This window comes from Micromesistius poutassou (assembly GCF_964030765.1).
Source record: "Micromesistius poutassou genome assembly, chromosome: 5".
Lineage (NCBI taxonomy): Eukaryota > Metazoa > Chordata > Actinopteri > Gadiformes > Gadidae > Micromesistius > Micromesistius poutassou.
In genome coordinates, this window is record NC_140275.1 from 19114088 (window position 1) to 19138474 (window position 24387).

Consider the following 24387-nt stretch of genomic DNA (forward strand, 5'->3'; position numbering starts at 1 on the left):
TAATTATAGAGTGTGTGCAGGGGATGGAGGATCCAGTGGGTTTGTTGATACTGTTCAGAATCAACCTTTGGAGAACAGTTTACATATCAGTTCATGTTTGTGATTCATAACTTAATGTTTAATCTCAAACACTGTTATTTTAAATCCATATATTAAAATGCAGGAGGATGAGGATGACGAGGATGTTAAAATGCAACACATTGTATCTTTGTTAATGTCCTAAAAATACATAACACCCTTGAGTGTGAGAGCTGCCAGCGATGTAAGTGTGTTTATATGTGTATGTGTGTACGCGTATACGTAAACATGTGTATCTACAGCTTCCATCTCTATCCTCTTGGGCGGAAGAGATGCTTAATAAGAAAATATATAAGGTCAGGTGAGACATATGGCCCTATTGCTTATTATTTGAAATTAAGTATCTATAATAAGAACATGAATGACAACTAACGAACAACGAAATGAAATAACATGAAAAAGGCGTGATACAATCAGATAGCAATGGTATTCATAATGGTATTATTAAAACTCACACTTCATCTCTCTTCTCTTTTTTATTATACATTTCCAATCATGCATAGGTCCCTCGCATATCGGCCATAGCTTCGTTCATTGAGGCTGGACCTCGCAGTTATAACAATTATAAAATAATGCCATTGTAACAGCTCCCATGCTATAAATAGAAATATGGCGCCTTCCTAATTGAGCAATTATGGAGACTGGACCTAGAGAGAAACGGTCGAAGGAAAAGGAGAAGCATAAGGCAATAATAATTATTCAAAGATATTACAAATGCTGGTGAACTTCTCCACATGGTTTTACCTCAGACCCCTCAGTCCTGTGGTTAAAAGGAGTTCCTGAGCACTTAAAGTACCCGATGGGGCTCGTCGTTACTTCGGATTATGTTCATATGCATTCGTGATAAAGGTGGTTTCCTCTCTCATATCGATTTGAATAAAATCATATAATAAAATAAAGGTGTCCTTAAAAACAAACATACGTTTTTTTTGTCGCACAATATCAGAAGGTATGCGTAAAGTGCGCTCACGACTGTCCTGGGCATGTCCCCATCGTCACCAGAACGGTGGCCCCCACAGCCCGCCCATCTCCCCGGGGAGAGGCCGGTACAGACAGGACCGGTAGAAGGAGCTGAGCACGGAGGAGCGGAGGATGTCCTGCTCCTCCACACCGCAGCTCTCCGGCTGCTGGAAGTCTTTGGTCTGTTTCCTCTTAGTCTTGTATCTCCGGTTCTGGAACCAGATCTTCACCTGGGTCTCGGTGAGTCTCAGGCAGGTGGCCAGGTGAGCCCTCTCCGGGGCCGACAGGTATTTCTGGTGGTTGAATTTCTTCTCAAGTTCAAGGACTTGCAGATGCGAAAACGCCGCGCGGGAGCGCTTCTGTTTTCCCGCGGCGGTGAAGCGGCTGTCCTCCTCCATGTCGTCGGACTCTGGACCTGGCGCGTCTGTAAACGAGAGGTCTCATTAGCCGTCGATCACTGCTCACTGCACACTGCACACTGCTCACTGAACCACTGTTCACTGCACACTGAACCACTTAAAAAAAAATGCACTCAATTACCTTTGCGCGCTCCGAGGTAGGACTGCTGAAAGTGTTGCTTGGAGACTTCTCCGGGATGTCTGTCCCACTGTGGACCCGTGTCCGTCTTGTGTGTCCAAAACGTAGTCCCATTAAAACGCGAACTTTCATCCGTAGAAAGAATGTCTTCGATGAGGAACGAGGTCAGCGGTCGCGGTCTGTGAGACATGTCCGATGTTCCCCCGAGCCACAGATTGAACACTTCTTAGGATCCGCTCTCCTCGCACTCAGTGCTTCGGGCTGAAGTCAGTGAGACTTGTGTCCTCTTCCCTCAAAGTGCCTGGAGCCTAAACGTGTCCATTAAAGGCAGCAGGGGAGGGCCCCTGGTGACAGCTCTGAGGAGCCGGGAGGTGGGGCAGGTACTTATCCAAAGCCCTGAGCACTAAGACAAATAGATCTGGAACTTACCTTTCACTTCCTCAATACTACACAGCAATTACTAACAAATTGTTTTAAACAAAATGAATGGGGTTGAGTATATAGCCTATATATTTAAATAGATCAAAGTAAAACAGAAAAGTATAACACTAAAGTCATGAATTGTTGTATATGGGGAATGGGTTAACCTAGCGCTTGTTAGTGCTTTGCACTTGGTTCTCTGAACATCCTTACTGTACCGACAGCGATATATTGTTTCACCTTCTTCTGACAAATGTACTTATTGTAAGTCGCTTTGGATAAAAGCGTTTGCTAAATGCCGTAAATGTAAATGTAATGAATAATTAGTGGCCCATTGTTAATGTCAACAGGCCATTGATAGTAGTTCATATATCTGACCTTTAACAGCAATACGAGGGAGAGATCTCCAGAGCGCTGCTGGTTTGGTTTTGCGACTCGCGAACCAACATTATCTGATCATGATGCGTCTGATAACTCACTACTCGAGACAGAATAGAGTCCTGCCCCGGGACCAGGCCTTCAGCAGGGCCCACATAGGCCCTGACCCCTGGTAGTCCTCACCGGGGGGGGGGGGGGGGGGGGGGTCAGAGTGCAGGCTGGGTGGCCAGACCCTCAGAGCAGGGCTAATGTGTTCTGCACATTACGTCGGGACGGACACACTGACATGGTCCCCATGTGTTTCTGTGCTGTTGTTCCACACTCCAGCCAGACATCTTTCCTTGTTAGTCAGGGGGAGGGTGACGGGGACGCTGGTAACCCTTAGACAACCTCACCTCCTCCACCAGCCCCCCCACCTCCTCCCCCCCCCCCCCCCCCCCCCCCGCCTCCCGGGACGTAGGGGTGACCAACGAGCTGCGTCTCCGGGCCCCTGCCCTGTTTACCTCCATTACCACGGCCCCTTGTTTACCTCCATTAACAAGGCCCCCCCTGCGGTGAGGAACAACGTTGGGTGACTGCGTGGTGACCGTGTAATGGGAGCCGATATACTATCCCTTTCACACCTAAACCAATAGTTCGGCTGAGTCGTAACATTCAAGCGTCTTCAGGCCTCAGACTCAAGATACATTTCCTTTTCTCGCTGACATTTCTAAAGTCATATTCAAACACTTAGAGCAAAATACAAACTCCAAACGGTCAGACGACGTGCTGGCAGACACCTGGTCTCAGGCACGTCGAGGTGCTTAGCTCTCCTCGGCAGCGTTAGCCTCTGCCTTGTCAACATAGTATTAAGATGCTTCCTGTGATAGGATTCACCTTGACTCGTCCGTCTGTCTGGCAGCGCCGGCGGCTCCTCTAGGTATGCACACGGAGCCTTTATCTCTCGCTCAGCCTCAGAAAACCCCCGTTTCATTAGGGTCACGTGTAAATGTGTGAGCATCATGATGAGCGGTATCCAGAGGTAAACGTGCTAGATAATATCCGTAGCTCTAGATGAGTGTGATTGGTTAGAAAGGCCGCAGCCACCCGTTAGCTGTAGTGAGTGAAACGCCCCTGGGCCAGTGGACCGGGCCTGAACCTGTATGGTCACTCTTTATCTAAGACTGCTTACGGATCAGTTCTGACCACTCAGGGAACCTCTTCTCTTGTTGGTTAGCTGAATGCTTCTTGCCTGTCAATCACAGGTGTCAATCACTTCAGGTTAGGGAAAGGGGCAGAGGGGAATCTCATTTTGGGGTTGCTTATTTTCCAGATCTTGCTCTATTCCACACTTTATGCTCTCTTTAAAGATCTCCAACGTTACTGGCCATTTAATGAACGACGGTAAGACTGAAACAGGCTTTTGTGTGACGCAGTTACACAATACACGACAACGGAATCCACGGAGGAATGAGGAATACACTTTCTAAACCCTTTGTTCCGAAGACATAGCTGTCACACACACTTTCCGCCAGGTGCACGTCCACCCTCAGATGTGAGGGTACACACCTTCACTCTCACAGGCACAGGATTGTGTGAGCACTGATGTGTGTGAGGAGTGATGCCATTGTCAGGTCCAGCTGGTGTCTTTATAGTGGGGCCCGTGGATCCTTATCTTCACGGCCTGGAAAGCCATAAGTTCACGCTCGCTGTCCTATTTCACCTTGATGCCGTCTTCCTGACAGCCTCTGTGATGTGAAGGCCGATAGCAATGTGCAGCCAGACAAACCGTTTCCTCTCCAATCATCTCCTGTGTACCTGCCCAGCGCTCATAACTGTGTTGTTCACGTGTTGTTCATTCCTCTGCTGTTGTTTCTTCACCAGACGTTGCTGTAGCACACTGTCTGACCCCTGACCCAGGAAGGCGTTTGTCTCTGCCAGGCCCTAATGTGTGCTACTGTTTTGCTAGCGACATGTCAACATGTCTCCCTCTGAGCCATCAATCTTCCGTTGCCTTTGCTTTCTTTTAGTTTCTCCTTTTGTCTGCGATGAGTTCAGTGTTTTCTACAGTTGATTCAGCACTGTCTGGGTAAAGATGACATTGAAATCCCAGCAGCTTTGAGGTGCTTTGGATTGGAGGGCCAGCCTGTTGGCTCATTCGTGTTTGTGTCTTAGTTTGACTGCAGACTGTAAACTAAACCCTCGTTTTTCACTTCATTTGTTTCCTTGTTGATGCTGACATGCCGTTTGAAGCAAGTTGGTATGATAGTTATTAAGGCTGTACTTCTGATTGTTGTATTATTTTAATATGAAGTGATGAAGCAATATGAAGTGTGTGTGTGTGTGTGTGTGTGTGTATCTGTGTGTAATGTGTGTGTGTGTGTGTGTGTGTTTTTCTTTTGCTATTTTTGGTTATTTTTTGTATTAATATCAGTGTTTCATATTGGTATTATTGTTGTATTGGTATTTTATTAGATAGTATAAGTATCTTGTTCCTATATGGAGCCTTGTATGAAGTGAGTAACACTTATCAAGGTTGGTTCTCTTTCTATAGATGTAAAGGCAATATATATGTCATAGCTATTGATATTATATATGAGCTCAGAATAACAACTTTGAATTTGTAAAGTTGCAGATTCAGTAAAAAAATATAAAAAAATAATAATAAATCAATCCGGCGTAATTAATCCCATGTTTCATTGGGATATTGTGACTCTATGATGACTGCAGTGTGTTGTATGAGCAGCCTAATTCCTGAAGGGCCGATCCCCGCCTATCTAGGAGTCGATCGATCGGTGACCGGTTAGATGAGTTGGATCCTCGTTTGATTGAGCGTCAGAGGGCGAAGAGCCACTCTGTCTGCGAATGTGTTTCCCCCACAGAACGAGCCGCTCAGCCTTATCGCACCAAGTGTTCCGAGGCTTTGTCGAGGGCACAATAATGACTCGGGTTTGATAAGGCACTTAAGATGGTTGTCTTGTTGGGTCACATGCCATTTAATCCAGCAGTATTCGATGGGTGCTTGATAAAACATTTCTGAGCCTGGGGGGGAGGGGAACAGCCTGGGGACGGTGTGGTTTATCAACCATATAATTCTACTTCAATAACCGAACTAAGGGTAATAAATTCAGCATTTATAGGTTCATGTAAGATTATTCCTAATTAATCATGTGAATTAAATGAACAACAGGCCTAATAAGCGGCAATTCATTTCAATCAAATTACATATTTAGGCCTTCAGATGACACAATATTAACTACAGGCCTAGCCTTTAAGATAAATGGAATTTAATTCATTTCAAAGACAATTAACCAAACATTATTTGATAGGCCTACTATGACACGAGCAACGGCCTTTTCATAGTTTTTTGTTCAACAAATTGGCAAATGAATTAAAAGTAAAAGCACAGCAATTAAAAAACGACAATGAATAAAAATGGATGCTTGATTTCTATGAACTCATTTTAATCGAGCCTTAACGGCTGAATGTGTTCGAAGCTGAACGTCCCGTCAGAAGGTTCGTAACGAGCGCTCAGGCCCAGGTCAGCCGGGTGGCGGTCAGACGTCTGAGCGGCGGTGAGGTGTGTGAGACAAGCGACCGACACGTTGTTGTAGTTGTAGCCGTACAAGGCGTCGGTGTGGCGGTAATATCCACACCCTGGGCCGAAGGGCCCGAGGGCCCCACCGCCCGGCCCTGCCGCCGCACGGGCCCCTGCGGCCGGGCAGACGAGCTGCCCGTCCCGGACCAACACCGGGACCGCCACTCTCCTCGGGGGTTGTGGGAGGGCCGGGTAGCCCGCGAGCTCTAACGACTGGTCTTGCCGTTGCCGCTTGCATTTATACCTCCTGTTCTGAAACCATATCTTGACCTGCGTGGACGTCAGCTGCAGCAGGTGCGCCAGGACGTCCCGCTGCTCCGCGCAGAGGTAGCGCTGCTGCGTGAAGCGCCGCTCCAGCTGCGCCACCTGGGCCGCGGAGAATAGAACGCGAGGCCGTGGTGGCTGTGCGGCCTTGGGCTTCACGGGGCGAGGAGAAATGTCTTGGCCACTGCTTTCTACACACAAAAACATAGCGAAGAACAATCACTAAATGTGTACATTTTCAATAGCCCATCAATGACTGAGATATTGACCGGTATTTCACTATAAAGGCCCAAATGAATAGGCTTTTATAAAACCAAAATAGGTATCTTAACTATATGTTCGCCAATTAGATCTTCACCAAGGCCTCTGCCCACATTGTGCGTCAAACTATCTCACCCAACTTCGCAACCGTGAGATAGCCCTGTGTGTGTGTGTGTGTGTGTGTGTGTGTGTGTGTGTGTGTGTGTGTGTGTGTGTGTGTGTGCGTGCGTGCGTGCGTGCGTGCGTGCGTGCGTGCGTGTGTATGTGTGTGTGTGTGTGTGTGTTTCAGTGTGTGCAAACTGCAAACTCACCCCGGTCATAAGCTTTGACTTCTGGTAATAAATGGGTTTCCCGGGTATCGAAGTTCCCGGTGCGTTTCGACGGCGTCCCCGGAACGCGCTGATCCCGGTGATGACTCTCCAGCCGGGCAAGCGCGTCTTCCGGTCGGGTGACTTCTAAACTGGGCATGGAGGCGGCACGAGCAGACAGCCGGAACCGGTCTTCTGATGTGCGATGAAGGTCCAGCTGAAGTATATCCTTGACTGAAAACGGCGTTAACGCGACGGTATGGAAACTCATCCCTTTTGCTTTTGAATGAAGGAAGAGTTCCAGTTAAGATGTAAAGACCACTACATTCCTGGGTACCCTTGACTCTAACCAGTGGCGTCATTGGAAGATGAGGTGTCTCACTGCGTGAACCTGGAGAGGGGGATTACCTGTTGGTCCTTTGAGAAGACCTCCCCAGATCGTGGGCCAATGGGACTCTCGGATTTGGACTGGTTTGTTTGCCCTCTGGACTGATCACTAACTACTGTTCTCATCACTCAGATCAGAGACAGAGCAGGCCTACAGCAGGATATAGGGCCTACCGTGTGAACCCTATATATAGAAACATTATATTGAAACATTTACACTTAACATATGTTACTTCACTTGAAGACGTAAGACTTCAGGCATATTTATTAAGCTTAATTTAGCTTAATATTTTTAGGGGTGCAGGGCCACAACATACAGTACTACCCCCCCCCGTTGGGGTTCAGGAGCATGCTGCAGCCCACAGCAACACAGTGCACAACATGAGGACATACATCTACATAAGTCCTGGGTCCAGAGCTGTCTCACGGTTTCACCGCGTGACACACGTTTTTGCCTGCTTACACATGCCACACATCCACTTTCTCACGGCAAACACCCCCCCCCCCCATTTTCTCCTCCATGTCGCGGTTCCCAATTCCTTTTCAACCAACCTGACGCAGTCTAGTCTTTTCACCAAATGGGAGCTTTATGCAAGCTTGCGTTATTGTGTTGCGTGTTATGCTCCATAACACCAACAGCAGAACGGTTAACAAAGAACACTTGCGTTACAGTGTGTGTATTCACACACACACTTGTGGCGCTCGTACGGTCCTAGCTCATTGTCTCATTGGCGGGCCAAATTCTCTGGGCGGGCCAAGCAGAGAAAGGGGAGGTAACATGGCCCCATATGACGTCATATAGGGCCAGCTCGCAAATCGAAGCGTTTCAGCGATCCTGAAAAGGCGGAGCAAGACACCTACTTCTTGGTTTACACCTAACGCAATTGAAGAGAAGACTGAACCGCGAAATGGAGGAGAAGGGGATTGTTGCCCGGGGTTGTCTGCATCGGGTTGGTTGAGAAGGAATTGGGAACTGTGGCCCCCGGGGTCCCGGCTCCGACGGACAATCCTGGGCAACAATACTTTTCTCCTCCATGTCGCGGTTCCCAATTCCTTCTCAACCAACCCGACGCAGACAACCCCGGTCAACAATCGCGGGCAACAATCCCCTTCTCCTCCATTTCGCGGTTCCCAATTCCTTCTCAATCAACCCGACGCGTGTTATGCGCCATAACACCCAACAGCAGAACGGTTATCCAAATAACAAAGAACACTTGCGTTACAGTGTGTGTATTCACACACACACACACACAGACACACACACACACACACACACACATGTGGCGCTCGCACGGTCCTAGCTCATTGTCTCATTGGCGGGCCAAATTCTCTGGACAGGCCAAGCAGAGAAAGGGGAGGTAACCTGGTCCCGTATGACGTCATACTTGACCGGAACCCAATTCAAAGCGTTTCAGCGATCCTTTTTCAAAGACGGAGTAAGATAGCTACTTCTCGGTTTACACCTAATGCAATTTTTAGCTACTGGGGGACCATAGGGAGGCTAGGGGAACTCAACTTAATGTTAGAAAACCTCATAAAGTGAAATGTTCATGCCATGGGACCTTTAAGAAACATACATTATACACAAAGATAAAATAAATGTCAAGGCCCATGTGTTAGGTCTGAGTCAGTTTTAGTTAGGTTGAGAAAAAACGGCAGTTCTCCTCTACAAACACTTGTTTACTCTCTGTTGAGACATTTAGTTCCTAAACACAATATCTGTGTGTTTGATAAAACCATATTTTCTATATTTTATAACAACTAATATTATCAATATTATTTATTATTAGCTATTGTCTTACGTGCACTCTAAATTAAATGTACCCATGTGATTTAACTTTTTTTTTTTTTTAATGTAAAGGATTTGAGCGTTTGAAATGTGATGCACAATTAGAAAGTGCTCCTTTGAAGACGATGTTGGAAACAAACTCCATCTTGGGGAACAAACGCCACAAAGATCCTCTTCCACCTCCACCAGAGGTGACAGACACTTCGGCCATCAGAGCCGTGTGGCTCCGAGGTGTCAGTTTGATGGCTCAATGACTTAATGAGCTGATATGTCCTCTCAGCTCGGAGCAACACTTACGGTCCCTCCCTGCCTCCGAGTAGCTTTCATCAAACCTCTCTATTGATTCCACCATTTGTCCTCACACTGTAACTCAAGAAGGTAGCTAAGTACTGTTTACCACAAACCACCCCTAATTCATCATACAGTCAAACAGGAGGATGATAGCTTCTGAAAGAGGATCCAGCCCCCTGCTCATTCAGGTAACAGACCGCCGCGCTCTTATGACCAATGTGCTTGTGAAGACGCTCATCAAAACGTTACGTGAGATTGAAACGACCAGCAATTCAACTGAACCACTTTGAGGAGGTGAAGAGTGGTGCAACCTAACACCCCACGCAGTCACAGACACAGACACTCTGACAAGGGCCTCTCCCTGTTCTTAAGGGGCCGGCGTACACTTATTAATACAGTATAGCGTGGATTAGTGTTTATGAATGGTAAACAAGGAACTTTTGCAAAAGTGAAGCACTGCACTCAATGAACAATCAGCATGTTGTACTTTCACTCTGATAATCCCTGCTGGCCTTTATGTGATCTCTGAGGACAATGGCAACCATACAAATAAACGTTTTCGAGAATATATAGGGTTTACTGACTCATACAGTGTGAATACAGAAATAACAACAATGACATGTAATTATAATTATATATTCATCAATGTGCGCGCACACACACACACACACACACACACACACACACACACACACACACACACACACACACACACACACACACACACACACACACACACACACACACACACACAATGACGTGAAACATGTACAATGAGCTGAGGTAGGGAGCTGTTAAAGAGTGTCAGGTGTCTCATGAACACCTGGACATCGTTTTCATGAGGAGCCCAGGATCAAGCCAGCACCCCTCCTGTTCCCTGTTAGCAGCACATGTTGATATAATCCTATAATATCAAAACAGCAAGCGACAGCTGCTTGGATATTAACGGATTATGTCGCCATGTGCTGTTCAACCACTAGATGTCGCTGTCACACTGTGGTGATCTAGAGAGCCGGAACGAGAGGTCTTGCTTGCATTCTAGGAATCTTCTTCCAATGGCATTTTTTTGGACACCAAGTGTCCCTAAATTACCACATTTGTCACAACTGCCAGGCTGCAAATACGATTATTCCTTCAAACAGGTTTCTTATCAATACAAACAAACAAACTCATCATGAAATCTGTTACTTTGTGTTGTATGTTGCCATTTAGGTGCAGTGGTTCACACATGTTATCATGGTTACATTTTTTATTTCGTTTTCTTAACCTGAATCAAAGCATACGTAACAATGTTGTCACGTATACAGTGAGATGAACAGTGCACTCCTGCTCTACTACTCTGTCCTATGATGGACAGACAGAGTTATCAGTGATGGCGTGCACATCCATCTATCTGTCCCTCTGTAGCTATATATCCAGTATATCCATATCCATCCATATATATAGTTACTATCCCCGTCCTCCCCCAAATAAAGGACTCCAAGAGAGAGAGAGAGAGCAGGGCCTGCAGAACATAGACTCCCCTCTCCTCATCTCTCTCTCCGTCTCATTTTCCTCCAGAATTGACAGGATGGTGGAAAGATTGCTGGTGTGATTGGAGGGGATGTAATCGTGCGCTGCTCCAGTCAGACTCTGTTTCACTGCACATCTGATTGGTCACGCTGCTGATGAAGAGACGCTGGCTTCAGGGGAAAGCAGAGGGCCTAATGAACAGAGCGAGAGGGCCGAGGCCACACTACCCACGATTCATTGTTCTCCTGCCCGGTAAAACTGCGTGCTGGGTGCCGGTTGCTGCGGGCTGGGTGCTGGGGGCTTGGTGCCATCCGGCCGCCGGGACCCAAGGTCAGGAGGAAGAAGAGCAAACAATGTGGGACGCGTTGGCAGCTTTCAGATTGATGCCAACGCCGTCATCATGCTGCCCCTCCAGGGTCCTCCTCTTTGTCTTGAGTGGAACATGCCGGCGTCAACTCTTGAACCACACAGACATTGTGGAGCTCATTCGGCTCATTCAGAGACATTCTGCCACATGTTGACAACCAGTGTTGCATGTCATAGAAGTACATCCCAGTGGCTCATGAGGGGAACACTGGGGCCTCATAACGACGGGGAAGAAAGGCTTGAAAGACAGAGGAGAGGAGGCTCCACGCTGGAGGGATGCCTTAGGATTCAACATGTGGAGACTGAGACAGAGTCAACTAAATGATCCTTCTTCATGGTTTCTCCACACTGCTCACCTTGTAGGGAGCCTGCTCAACACACCCCATGGGGTCAGTCCATCCAGACATCTCAGTGAGTATCTGAGTGGGACAAAGGGGTGGGGTGACGACAAAGCTCATCAGCCAACACTTGTTGGCTCAGATGTTTTAGAGCTGTGTTTCCCCAACAGTTTAAATTTCAACAACAAACCATTTAGAAGTGAGTCGATACGAAGCAACAAGAAACAAACGTCATTCAGGTGTATGGCATGTTCTAGTGCTGAAGTGGATTCATTGATGAACCGGGAGGAGAGTGTCTCTGTTGGAGAAGGACATGATGTGTGCAGTGCTGCAGCATCACCTATCCATGAGAACAGAGCGCTACTGATGGAGCGAGGGGGAGAGGGAGGGAGGGAGGGAGGGGGAGAGAGGGGGAGATGGAGGGAGGGAGGGGGAGAGGGAGGGAGGGAGGGAGGGAGGGAGGGGGAGAGAGGGGGAGATGGAGGGAGGGAGGGGGAGAGAGGGGGAGAGGGAGGGAGGGGGAGAGGGAGGGAGGGAGGGGGAGAGAGGGGAGAGTGAGTGAGGGAGGGAGAGGGGCAGATGGGGAGAGAGGGAGAGGGAGAGAGGGGGAGAGGGAGGGGGAGGGGGAGGGAGGGAGGGGGAGAGAGGGGGAGAGGGGGAGGGAGGGGGAGGGAAGGAGGGGTAGAGAGAGGGAAGGAGGGAGAGACAAATTAAAAGAGAGGGAGAGAAGGTGAAAGGAAGCGGGAGGGAGAGAAGGAGAGAGAGAAAGGAAGAGAGAGAAAGAGAGATAGAGAGAGAGAGCGAGAGAGACCGGAAGAGAGAGAGAGAGAGAGAGAGCCCTACAGGAACTTCCTCCTCTAAATAGGCATGAAATGATATCTCTGACTGAGATAATGTCCACGGAGCCGTTCTTGCTGTAAACTCTTTCCTCCTCAGGCTCTCGGAAAAACCAAACAGCCACTTCTGCAGTTTCAGCGCGTTTGGGCTCAACTTTAAGAAAGTTCATTATTCATCTGGAGGTGGTGCGGCTGTTCCCTGATCATACTTCATTCCCCAACCCTCTGAGGAGTAGACCCCTCTGGTGGGTTCGATTCGAAGGACCATTCAATAGTTCACAGGTAGAAACAGAGGTGTCACTCAGAACACTAACTACGGCTGCCTAAAGGGATCATTCCCTTAGTGGGTGATGGACACCTGTGTGTGTGCTATGCTGACACGCCTGTGAAATGCTCTCTTCACTGTTCTCAAGCTCCCAGAGCCACTGACAGACCCAGGACCAGGCTGCAAGAGTGCTTTATCTTAAAATGTGATCCTTTGAAATATCATCTTCCACTCAATAAAGGCCCTCAGGGGACGACGGGTAAAAATAGGAGAGGAAACAAAATAAAGTATGGATTTTAATTCAAATGATAACTTTGGATCAAGTATCTGTGTACCAGTGTTGGGTGGGCAGAGTTCATTTGAGTTGGGCTGCTTTGTTCGGTTATGTTTGAACATTGTCTACATGTGTGCAGTTTCTGGTCAGTTTTTGGGGTTGATCATGGAGTGGAGGTCAGAGCAGGCGACTACAGATTGGGACTGATGGCGTTGCAGTCTTGGTTCAGCTTGTTCTGGTTTGGACAACTTCAATAGGAGAGCCCTTTGTGAGGAACTCTGTGTCGACCATATCTGAAAGCTTTCTGTGTAACGTTGAACTTTCAAATGTCGTGAAATAACAGTGAGCCACACATTTCGTACCATATGCCAGATATGATAAATGTTTTATTTCTGATCAACAAAATACACACAATCGATGTATTCGTATCTTCATGACTATTCAGTACAGAGAGAGCCCATCCATATACACAGTAGGGTATATATGGAGATGGGCAGATTTAAAGTGCAAGTGATTCACAAGGATCCATCATGCGTATCATAGCATCTGTTTCAGGGCTTCAGTTATTTCCCCCAGTCCGTAGTAACATTAGAGTTTTATAATAAAATAAATGTACATTTTCTATTTCCTGTCTATTGTTATTGTTTACTGGTCATTGAAGCCTTCTGATTTTGTTTTAAGCACGCTTTTATTTCAAGTCTTGAGAGGAATGAGTACCATGAGGGGTCAGGGGCTGTGAGTGGGAGAGTCTAGTCCCTATAGAGTATAGGGAGTCTAGTCCTATAGAGAGTATAGTCTCTATAGGGAGTATAGCCCCTATAGAGAGTATAGCCCCTATAGAGAGCATAGTCCCAATAGAGTATAATCCCTATAGAGAGTATAGAGTATAGTCCTATAGAGTGTAGTCCTATAGAGTATAGAGAGTATAGTCCTATAGAGTATAGAGAGTATAGTCCATATAGAGTATAGTCCCTATAGAGTATAGTCCTAGAGAGTATAGTCCCTATAGAGTATAGAGTATAGTCCCTATAGAGTATAGTCATATAGTACTAGAGAGTATAGTCCCTAAAGAGTTTAGTCCCTAAAAAGTGTATAAAGTATAGTCCCTATATAGTATAGTCCCTATAGCGTCTAGTCCCTTTAGAGTCTAGTCCCTCTATATTGTATAGAGTCTAGTCCCTATAGAGTCGAGTCCCTATAGACTATATTCCCGATGGAGTAAAGTCCCCATAGTGCTGGGACAGAAAAGCACAAGTCAGTCAGCCTGACCTGACCCACTGTAAAAGGAAAAGGTTTTTTACTGTTCCTGCATCGTTGAGTTTTTGTGATTTTCCTGACAGCCTTCACGGGGTGATGTTAGGTTTCTTGATCTGATCACAACAGACACATTCAATAGACAGGTACATTCTCCAAGTGACCCAAACATATGACTCTTCATAAAATAATAAAACACAGCAAACAAGTTGCACTACCTGTTAAAGTTAATTAAGAAGAGGAATAACAAATGATACAAGTTTACAGAAAACAGAGAAAAGGAATCCCAAATCCCACATGAGGACGTTTCAATGTCCACTAATGCCAGTTTCACTCAACATTGGGGGGTACAAAAGAAGAAAGCGGCCCCAGCGTTGGGGTCTCAAGGGGGACGGCATCAAGGGGAGAACAGGCGTGTTTAGCAGCAACTGGTGGGCTTCATGGACAACAAAGAGACAGATATATCAACAGAGCAACGACCGACCACCTAGTGAACAATAGATTCAGACGGACTCCTCTTCCACTGCCTTAATGTGTGTTTAAGATGCACATGCTGAAGGTCTCAAGGCCCTCATAGTGGTTAAATGCAAAGTGCAGATTAAACACAGTGTGTGTCATTAGGGAGATACACCAGTTTGACCAGTCTCTGGGCTCCCAGTAGCCCTGGGAGAATGCTTCTCTTTTCTAAGAGGAGAGATAGAGAGAGAGCGAGAGAGAGAGAGAGAGAGAGAGAGAGAGAGAGAGAGGGAGAGAGAGGGAATGAGACGGAGAGAGAGAGGGAGGGAGAGAAAGAGAGAGACGGCTGATGGGACAGGAACAGGAAGTGATGAGCAGGTAGCCCCTCCCAGTTGTAGGATGAGACTATTTACATGTTGTTGCTTTCATTCCTGCAGTAACTGTGGCCACTGAATGAACAAAAGGACATTGTGTGTGGCTATGAATCCTTTGTGTGTGATATTATTGCATAGTTTTGACATCTTAACATCACATCACAAAAGTTTTTGGCAGAAAAAAAAACCCTGACCCTAAATAATTTTTCTGGCATGCAATGTTTCCGTATGAAAGGGGAATCCATATGCTAATTGATTTTACTTTTCTGAAGTAGAGGTTACCTCAAAATGAACTTAAATGGTTATCAGAACGTAAGGTTAAAAGAAAAGTCATAGGTCTTTACATTTGAAAGAAATTGGACCACTAAGTGTAACTGCAACATATTGACCATAGCTGTGCCTGCAAGTCTTTCAATTCATCATATCTTCCAGTTCAGGGGAATTCGTACTTTGCACAAATAGTTATGTCATTAGTGAATCTAGTTTGAGACTAGTGTCTCAGCACCACTGCTCATCCACATGGTACAAAGAGGAAACATTAGCATAACGATACCTCCAACATAGTTTGTATGACTGTACAAAGTGTCATGATTTTAAACGATTGTCCACGCAAACCTATACTGGACAAACTCATTACATTCAATCTCAGATGTTCAATTCTCTCTCTCTAGCTGGCAAAAAAAAGTAGAAATATGGCCCATTTGTATCCCCTTTTGTACAATCAACACTGGAGGGCTGGGATGGGAACCACAGTCCAGTCAGGCGAGGTCACTAGGGGTCAGAAGGGCTTGGAATGGCTTGGTGTTTTTGTGTGTGGAGATAAAATAGGAAAGAAATACTGGTTAGTCAGTGATGTCTGGTACTAAGTTCCTTTATTCCGTATATCTCTCAGGAAGGTTTCCATCGCTACATTAGCATGTGACTGCAGCTAACGCTTAATGACATAATGGAGGAGCTAGTGAGGTCGACGCCCTCAGACATGAACATCACAGAACTCCAATTATTAGACTACCATGGCCCTTGGGTGATTGTGTTGTGTCTGCATCGTGCTAGCTATGACCGAATGCATTGGGGTTGTATTATTATACACCGTTTTACATCTTGCCACAGAAAATACAATACAATTATTAAGGTCCAAGATGTCATTTTGCACCAGTATCTGTTTGAGCTATGGTTTGTTTTGGGGGTGGCCTCCCTGCAACATATGGAGATAACTGACATGAATGGCCAACCCGACGCCCTATGTCCAGCACAGAGTCATGACGCACGTCCTGTTCAGCCACAACTTAGTGTCCACTAACCTCTTTAACATGGAGCTCGTGTCCTCACATGGAGCTGTGATATAACTGCATCTTTAAAATGTCTATCATTGAAATAAGTAAAAATAAAAAAATAACTATAATGCCACAAAATAAACCCAAAAAATATTAAATAATATTGTAGGAAAATAAATATCAATATCATTCCAACAAGGCTTTTAAATAGTCATTCTCATGGTTTTCCCCCACTGGAGACCAGTGTGTAGGACGGACACCCTCATCATCAAACCGGTTACAGAATCCAGCAACATGGTCCCTTGTGTAGCATAGAGCGCAGCAGTCTTCTGCAGTCTGCAGGGTCTGGAGGCGACACACGCAAGACCGCTTTTTTCTGAAGGAGAGATGGCAGTCCATGTCCTTGAAGAAAGATCTGAGATGCGTTTCCCTCAAGGATCATGGAGTTCATCCGGCCCTCAGAAAACAAGACGTGTTGTGCGATGGCTCTACACTATTTTGGTATCTCAGGAATAGCATTTAGGGCAGTTGGTCGGTTATTTGGTCAGTTTTTAAGGTAACCTTTCATAGATTATGGTGAACCCCCCCGTCCCAACCCATCACTACCAACCTCCCTCCTCAGAGCAATGTCCCCAGAGAGCTGGAGCTGTCGGGGGGGGGGACTTAGTGCCGAGGATACGAGACGAGATGGCAGAAGATGAAGCTCATTTTCCAGAGCACATGCGCACTACTTGGTTGTTCATCAGAAACATCCAAAACACGGACACAATGCTCTTCTGAGACGGACTTTCCTGGATGAACAGACGCATGATGGCGTGGTCTCTGTGTGTGTGTGTGTGTGTGTGTGTGTGTATGTGTGTGCTTTTCAAACCATGGACCCCTGGTGCAGTAGAGGTGTGAACCAGTAGGGCTGCTTTGTGCTTGGTCCCACGAGACCTCTGCTGGGGTTTCTCTCTGAGCGGCGGGGAGGAGAGGAACAGGAAACATGACTGTCTTGCTTGACATAAAAACAGCCACAGGTTCCATAATGGCGGCGTTGAAAAGGTTGTAGCGAACAGTCAATGGCGCCTGAAGCGTAAAGGATAGATAACATACAACAACAATCTAACTTCCATATCGACGTGAACAGCTTAAGGTGAGTTTCATAGAGGTACATATTTCTTTTGACGTCCGGTCTAGCAGGAGGGGGATGGAATCGGTCGTCTGTGCTTTTCGTCGTGATCGGACTCTTCGTCGGAGGCGTTCTCCCGGCGCGGCGAGGGGGAGGCGGTTAGGAGCCGTCGGTGACCGCGCGCTTCTTCCCGATGTGCCCGGCGCCGGAGTCCCTGCTCCGCAGGCTGGGGGGCACCTTGTACATGTGGGGCCCCGAGGCCCACCGCCAGCCCCCGCGGCCCTCCACCCCGGTGGGCACGGCGGCGGAGGAGACGGAGACGGAGGCGGTGGCGGCGCTGGCGGACGGGCAGGCCTTGCTCTGCAGCAGCTGCACCAGCAGGGTCATTTCTGGGCCCAGCCGGGACACCATGCTGGCCCGCACGCGGCCCACCGTGTCCTCGTCACACTCCATCAGGCTCTGGAGCAGCCGGCCGTAGAACCTACCACACACACACACACACACACACACACACACACACACACACACACACACACACACACACACACCCATGCACGCACACACACGCATGCACATACATATGCACACACACACACACACACACAAGCACACATACATGCACACACCCATGCACGCACACACACGCATGCACATACATATGAACACACACACACACACACACACACACACAAAAGACTTTGTTCATTTTACTCATATGAGACAATCTGTTTTGTCATCATGTGCAAGTCGCTCACGCCTTAACTAATTGGATAATTAGATTAACAGATTAAGTCGATTGTCACATTCTCCTCCCGTCATTACTTCTGCATAGTTTCCGTGCGCTCTGACGTGGTCAACATGTGACGCCACTCATCCTTTGTTTCTATGAGCGCGGCATCCCCCACCCAACCTGCTGAAATGCCGCCAGGCAGCATTTCAATATTTCAGACATGGAGGACACCGTTCACCCTCAGAGGAGCAGCCTCACTGAAACAACGCCAGCTTTCAAAACACCTGAAACGCTGGAGCAGGATCAGGGCGCCTGACAGCAGCCTGGACTGTAACTCAGAGAGTCCAAGGAACATGAACTGCATCACATGCTCTGGCCGAGAGGATGTCCCCTGACGGGTTCAGAGGGGGACTGGAACAAACTCAGAGTGTACTGATGCTGGGGGACTGGCAGGATAGTGTACAGTAGTGGAGAGGGTATAGGGACTCCCAGTCGAAGGGTTCCAGGTTCGATCCTCCATTCCTGGAGCCTTACTTGGGCCATCCTTGAGCAAGTTGCTTTAATCCTACAAGCTCATAGTGCCATGAATCTGAATTCACCCCATGGGTTGAAACAGTGGTAATCTCAGATGTATTAATATGCACCATTGCGTTTTAATGGGCGCTGTGAGAATCAGGAAGCACTTCTCATGGCTGACCTCTTTGGAAAGGAGGAGCAGCCTGCTGGCTCCAGCAGGGAGAGCGCTGGAGGGAAACGGACCCCCTCTGATCACACTAATAATACCAACCCACTACACAATGACGGGCTAAAGCTAGCTCTTCGTAATGTACTAGGGCCCTTGGGACGTCGTCTGCATTATTTCCTTCCTTTTTCCCGGCAAAACGGTCCCAGTTCTAGTATAATAGAAACGAGCCCACAGGACTTCTACACAGTAGAGAGTTGGGGACGGTCTCATCTTTATGTTAAAGTACACGGTGTTCATATACTGCCAGTTTAAAGCGATTCAAGCGATAGCACTGCTGCATTTGTTTGTATTTTGTTTATGTTGGTTTCCTCTGGTTGTGTGGGTTTCTTACTACAGAACAGAACAGAATACATCTATGTTAGATGAATGCTCAAAGACAATATGCAGTAGACCTGGAAACTGTGCTAGCTGCCGGTGGCTGCTAGTGATGGATGGTTAGATGTTACTAGTGATGCTAGGGATGGTTAAATGCTCCCAGTGCTGCTAGTGATGGATAAACACTGCTAGTGATTGTTACATGCTCCTTATACTGCTAATGATGGTGACATGCTCCTAGTGCTTCTAATAATGGTTATATGCGCCCAATGCTGCTAGTAATGGTTAAATGCTCCCAGTGCTGCTAGTGATGGTTAAATGCTCCTAGTGCTGCTAGTGATGGTTAAACGCTCCTAGTGCTGCTAGTGATGGTTAAATGCTCCTAGTTCTAGTGATGATTAAACGCTCCTAGTGATGCAATGCTCCTAGTGATGATTAAAACCTTCTAGTGCTGCTAGTGATGGTTAACCGCTCCTAGTGCTGCTAGTGATGGTTAAAGAATAGTAAAGACAGGATAAAGAACCTTCTTGTTGTAAAGCGCTGTCCCTTGAGGACCAGGAGGCGGAGGGGAGCTCACCTGTTGGGGAAGTGGCTGGGCAGCTGGGCCACCTCCCCGATGGCGTCGGGGTTGGTGCGCGCCACGGTGCACAGGTCCAGCTTGCTGTAGCACTCCTCCTGCACCTCCGAGATCATCCTCTGGAAGGTGGAGCAGCGGCGGAGGGTGGAGAAGGCCTTGGAGGTGATGCCGTTAGCAATGCACTTCAGACTCTCCTTCACAAAGGCTTTACCCTGAAAACAAGGGCCGTGCGGACTGTTAGTATTAACATGAAGGTCAAGGCTTTACCCTGTTGGCGTTAACATGAAGGTCAAAGCTTTACCCTGTTAGCATTAACATGAAGGTCAAAGCTTTACCCTGTTAGAATTAACATGAAGGTCAAAGCTTTACCCTGTTAGAATTAACATGAAGGTCAAAGCTTTACCCTGTTAGCCTTAAACATTAAGGTTAAAGCTTTACCCTGTTAGCAATCATTACCATTAAGGTTAAGGCTTTAACCTGTTAACATTAACATTAAGGTCAAAGCTTCACCCTGTAAGCATTAACATTAAGGTTAAAGCTTTACCCTGTTAGAATTAACATTAAGGCAGGTGTGGGCAGGGGGGAGGGGCAAGTGTGGGCGAGGGGGGGGGGCAGGTGTGAGGTGTTCATGGCTTTATTCTAACAGATGAGCGATGAGGTCGGTCTTCCACTGGGGGGTTGCCATGATGGTTTGAAATGATACCCAGAAACATTCCCAATAGATAGATTATAATAACAACCTACACCCCATATGTATAACAAGCGTTTATACACACTGTTCATCCACACTGTCCCGCATCAGAGTTCCCCCCCTCAAGAGACCTCCGGACGATGAACACATGGGGAGCGAGCAACAGGCGTACCTGCGTGTCGAACTTGGCGGCGCTGTACAGGAAGGCCCTGCAGATGTGGTGCATGCCGTCCGTGTCGCAGGTGGAGTTCTCCAGGCAGGCGAACGCCCCGCAGCCCACCTGCAGGGCACCGCTGAGGCACCGCGCCACGTCCGCTGTGGAGGGAGACCGTACCGTCAACACACCGGCCAATCGGAAACGGACGTCAACTCACCGGCCAATCGAACAGAGCGGACCGTCAGCCCACCGGCCAATCAAACAGAGCGGACCGTCAGCCCACCGGCCAATCAGAGACGGACTGTCAACTCACCAGCCAATCAGAGACGGACCGTCAGCCCACCGGCCAATCAGAGACAGGCCGTAAGCCCACCGGCCAATCAATCAGAGACAGACCGTCAGCTCACCTGCCAATCAGAGACGGGCCGTCAGCCCACCGGCCAATCAGAGACGGACCGTCAGCCCACCGGCCAATCAGAGACGGACGTCAGCTCACCGGCAAATCAAACAGAGACAGTCCGTCAGCCCACCGGCCAATCGCTCCCTCGTTAGGCTTGTTAACACTGGCATCGCTATGGTTTCCGCCAAACAATGAGGCGAGCAGGTAAAGAGTGTGGGGTTTGGGCTCTGAGACGTACGGTACCAGACCCTGACTGTATGTCGGTATGTGGGCTCCAAACTTAAGTACGTTTGGAGAATAAGTGGGTCATGTTGTAAAGCATTTTGTGGAGAAAACTTTTGTGTCACCACACACACACACACAAACACACACACACACACATACACACACACATACGCAAGCACGCACAAAGGCCAACCGCACTCATGCACGCACACACACACACACACACACAAACACACAGACACACACATATGCAAGCACGCACAAAGGCCAACGAAACTCACGCACACACACACACACGCAAACTGCACTTAGCAGCTTTGGTCAAACGCTCATAAGAAAAAGAAATAGGGCCACAGACCAATACTGCATAAACATTGTTGGTGCACCAAATATGAATAAGGTAATACTGCACTCTAGAGTCAGAAACACATACCACGACCCCCCACTCTCCTCTCTCTACCATTCTCTCTCTCTCACTATCTACTTTTCTCAAGGATGAGGACATTTTTTCTCATTGTTTGGTAAAGACCTTTGTATCACCATTGTTCATTTTAAGTGATATTTAGATGAAACGAATTTAAAACAACCAAAGGCTCACAAGCACCCACACACGCAAACACACACACACACACACACGCACGCACAGTCACACACACGCACACACAGTCACACAGACACACACTCGAACAGACACACACGCACGCACACACACACACACACACACAAGCGCAAACACACACACACACGCGCACACACACACACACACACACACACACACACACACACACACACACACACACACACACACACACACACACACACACACACACACACACACACACACACACACACACACACGGAAACGGAAAGGCAAAGTACGCCACGTGCGTGAGGCGCACACACGCCCTCTCCGGTGTCACGCGGAGGAAGCTGGACTGCGACCCGTCTCCATCCTGCGCCCCTCTTTAAAAAGTCATGCATTCAAAATGAAAAGAGGAGTGAGCTGAGTTTCCCCAATACGAACTGTTAACGGGTGACTATAAGCTATACCCTACGGTCAAATCACCGCCTCGGGGACCCAAGAACTGGCTCGGATTGGTGTTCAGCTGCCTCGTCCGATGATGCCGTTGTGACCAGAGAGCACTATTAGCGCCACTTGAAGGTTACACGGATGATTCGGAACGCGTTACAGTCTTAAAGCGAAACACAAGGCAACTGAAGTGGTGTAAAATCCTCCTAGATGGAGGGGGACCTCTGCAGTGGAAGGCGACCACCGGCATCCAGCCTCAGCATGACACAGCCTGCTGCACGCACACAAGTGTCAGCGAGATGCTCATGCTACTCATCTGTTGCCGGTTCACCTACAGCCTACCGGCATCCCCGTGGATCACGGAAACACTACGGTACCGAGACCAGGCGATCTGCTGCAAATGCCTCACATATGCAGACAGACAGTATCATCTGTGCACAGAGTCAACAGAAGGTAGGAACGGGATTTAGTGTGAATGTTCATAAGAGAGAGAGAGAGAGAGAGAGAGAGAGAGAGAGAGAGAGAGAGAGAGAGAGAGAGAGAGAGAGAGAGAGAGAGAGATGTAGAACGCTTACTTACAAGGGCTATTGGACGAGAAGCGTGTTCTCCTGGGTGAATAGGACTCGTTCTGGTCCAGCTCATTTGCAGATGCGTTAAGCAACATCAAAAGAAAAACTCCGGTCCTCCAAGGCATCGTCCTCTTAAGACAGATATACAGTATTAACAGTGAATAAAATGTGTCCTGATATATTGGACATTCATAGGACTGACGCTCCTCTACGCTTCACTGTACGCTACGCCGTAGCAGAATCAATGAAAGCTGTAATACAAGTACAGGCTACCATCTACTGAACGCTGCAGTTGTCTCGCGTTGGCCTCCACGCTCCTTTTGACTTGGATGACAGATAGAAGCGGTGTGGAGTCTGCATGGGTTTATATGGAAGCGTTGAACGTTACGAGGTGCCCGCCCGGACCAATCAGAACGCAATATTCAAGAGCAAGTATTTCCAGTGTATTATTAACTGACCAAACACTTTTGTCGTTCATTTAGATTATCATCAAGATTTCGATCACGTCAGTGAAATTGCTGATGAAATAATTTTAATATTCATTGCTTATATTCATTGCTTCATTGGTCATTTTTCTAATTGGAAACAATGAGTAAGCTATTTACTAAATATTCAGGATGCTCCAGTGATTTCATTCTTCACAAAATGATCTGCAATGCAAGGCATGAATGAGACTTTTGATTTTACGTGGTTCAGTTGTAACCATCACAGCAGTCCTCATGCTCCTGAACTCATTGGAATGTTCCCCAAATCCCCCAGCTTCCCACCTCCTCACCAGAGCAGAAGTACAGTAGATCCTGAAAACATATTCAACTTGCTTTCAGACCAGACCAATTTGTACTTCATTTCAATTCAGTTGAAACACACTTGGTCGTACGGTAAATTCCCTGCCCAAACGCTGAGGCAGACGATTCAAACATGACTTCATCGCTCTTTCACATTTTATTAGACTGTGTGCAGTAATGCATGGTTTATGGGGGGGGGGGGACTTAGTATAAACAGCATCATGTGTTGAGTGGTCTACGTGGTAGTATCTTGTTGATTTACAGCGTGGACATCATGCTCCGGCCTAACCTGGCTCAGGGTCAACAGGCAGGAGATGATGTGTGGAGTGCGGTGACACACGCCATCCTATATTTGTGTGTGTGTGTGTGTGTGTGTGTGTGAGGTGTACCTCCTCTTTGTCCAGTATACTGCTCAGAACGACCGGTTGTGTTCTTGGTAGGCCACAGTACCCAGAGTGCAGAGATCCCTAGCAGAGTCCTTGGACTGACAAACAGCATTGGGGTAAAGACGAGTTGATGCTCAGCTCACTGAAGCTTGCCTGCTGGTCAAGGCTTTCTGTGCCAGGAAACCCTTCCTCATCGGCCCATTTAGACCAATCACAAAAAGCATGCTGTAGTTGATTTGGTACATGTTCTGGTCAGTCGCGGCCATAGGTTCTCAGATGTCTTGGGGTGCAAGCTTAAGATGGTCAGCTATAGTCCTTGGGGTGAAGATTTCAATACTTCAAAAAGAAAAAATGAATCCACTTTTTGAGGTTGTTGTATGTTGTATGATGAGCTTTGATCCTGTGACTATTATCCCCCCCCCCCTCTCCTGCTCTACCTTTGGATAACTTCTACTTATCACACACAC

General features: G+C 47.5%; 2 protein-coding genes across 2 annotated transcripts; both read right to left on the reverse strand.

Annotated features, from left to right (window-relative positions):
* Nucleotides 1–5815: 5815 nt before the first annotated feature.
* On the reverse strand, nt 5816–7054 carry LOC311343853 (homeobox protein Nkx-2.6-like; the record flags this gene model as incomplete). Its single annotated transcript, XM_084468823.1, has 2 exons — nt 5816–6405; nt 6787–7054. 2 exons carry the CDS (start codon nt 7052–7054, stop codon nt 5816–5818), a joined length of 858 nt encoding a protein of 285 aa, XP_084324949.1.
* Nucleotides 7055–17469: 10415 nt separating this feature from the next.
* On the reverse strand, nt 17470–22886 carry stc1 (stanniocalcin 1; the record flags this gene model as incomplete). The annotated part of the gene is made up of 4 exons (XM_084468859.1): nt 22760–22886; nt 20541–20683; nt 19678–19889; nt 17470–17791 (listed from the first exon to the last, which is right to left on the reverse strand). The coding sequence occupies exons 1-4, from the start codon at nt 22872–22874 to the stop codon at nt 17470–17472; spliced, it is 792 nt and encodes a 263-aa protein (XP_084324985.1). The 5' UTR covers nt 22875–22886.
* Nucleotides 22887–24387: the final 1501 nt, after the last annotated feature.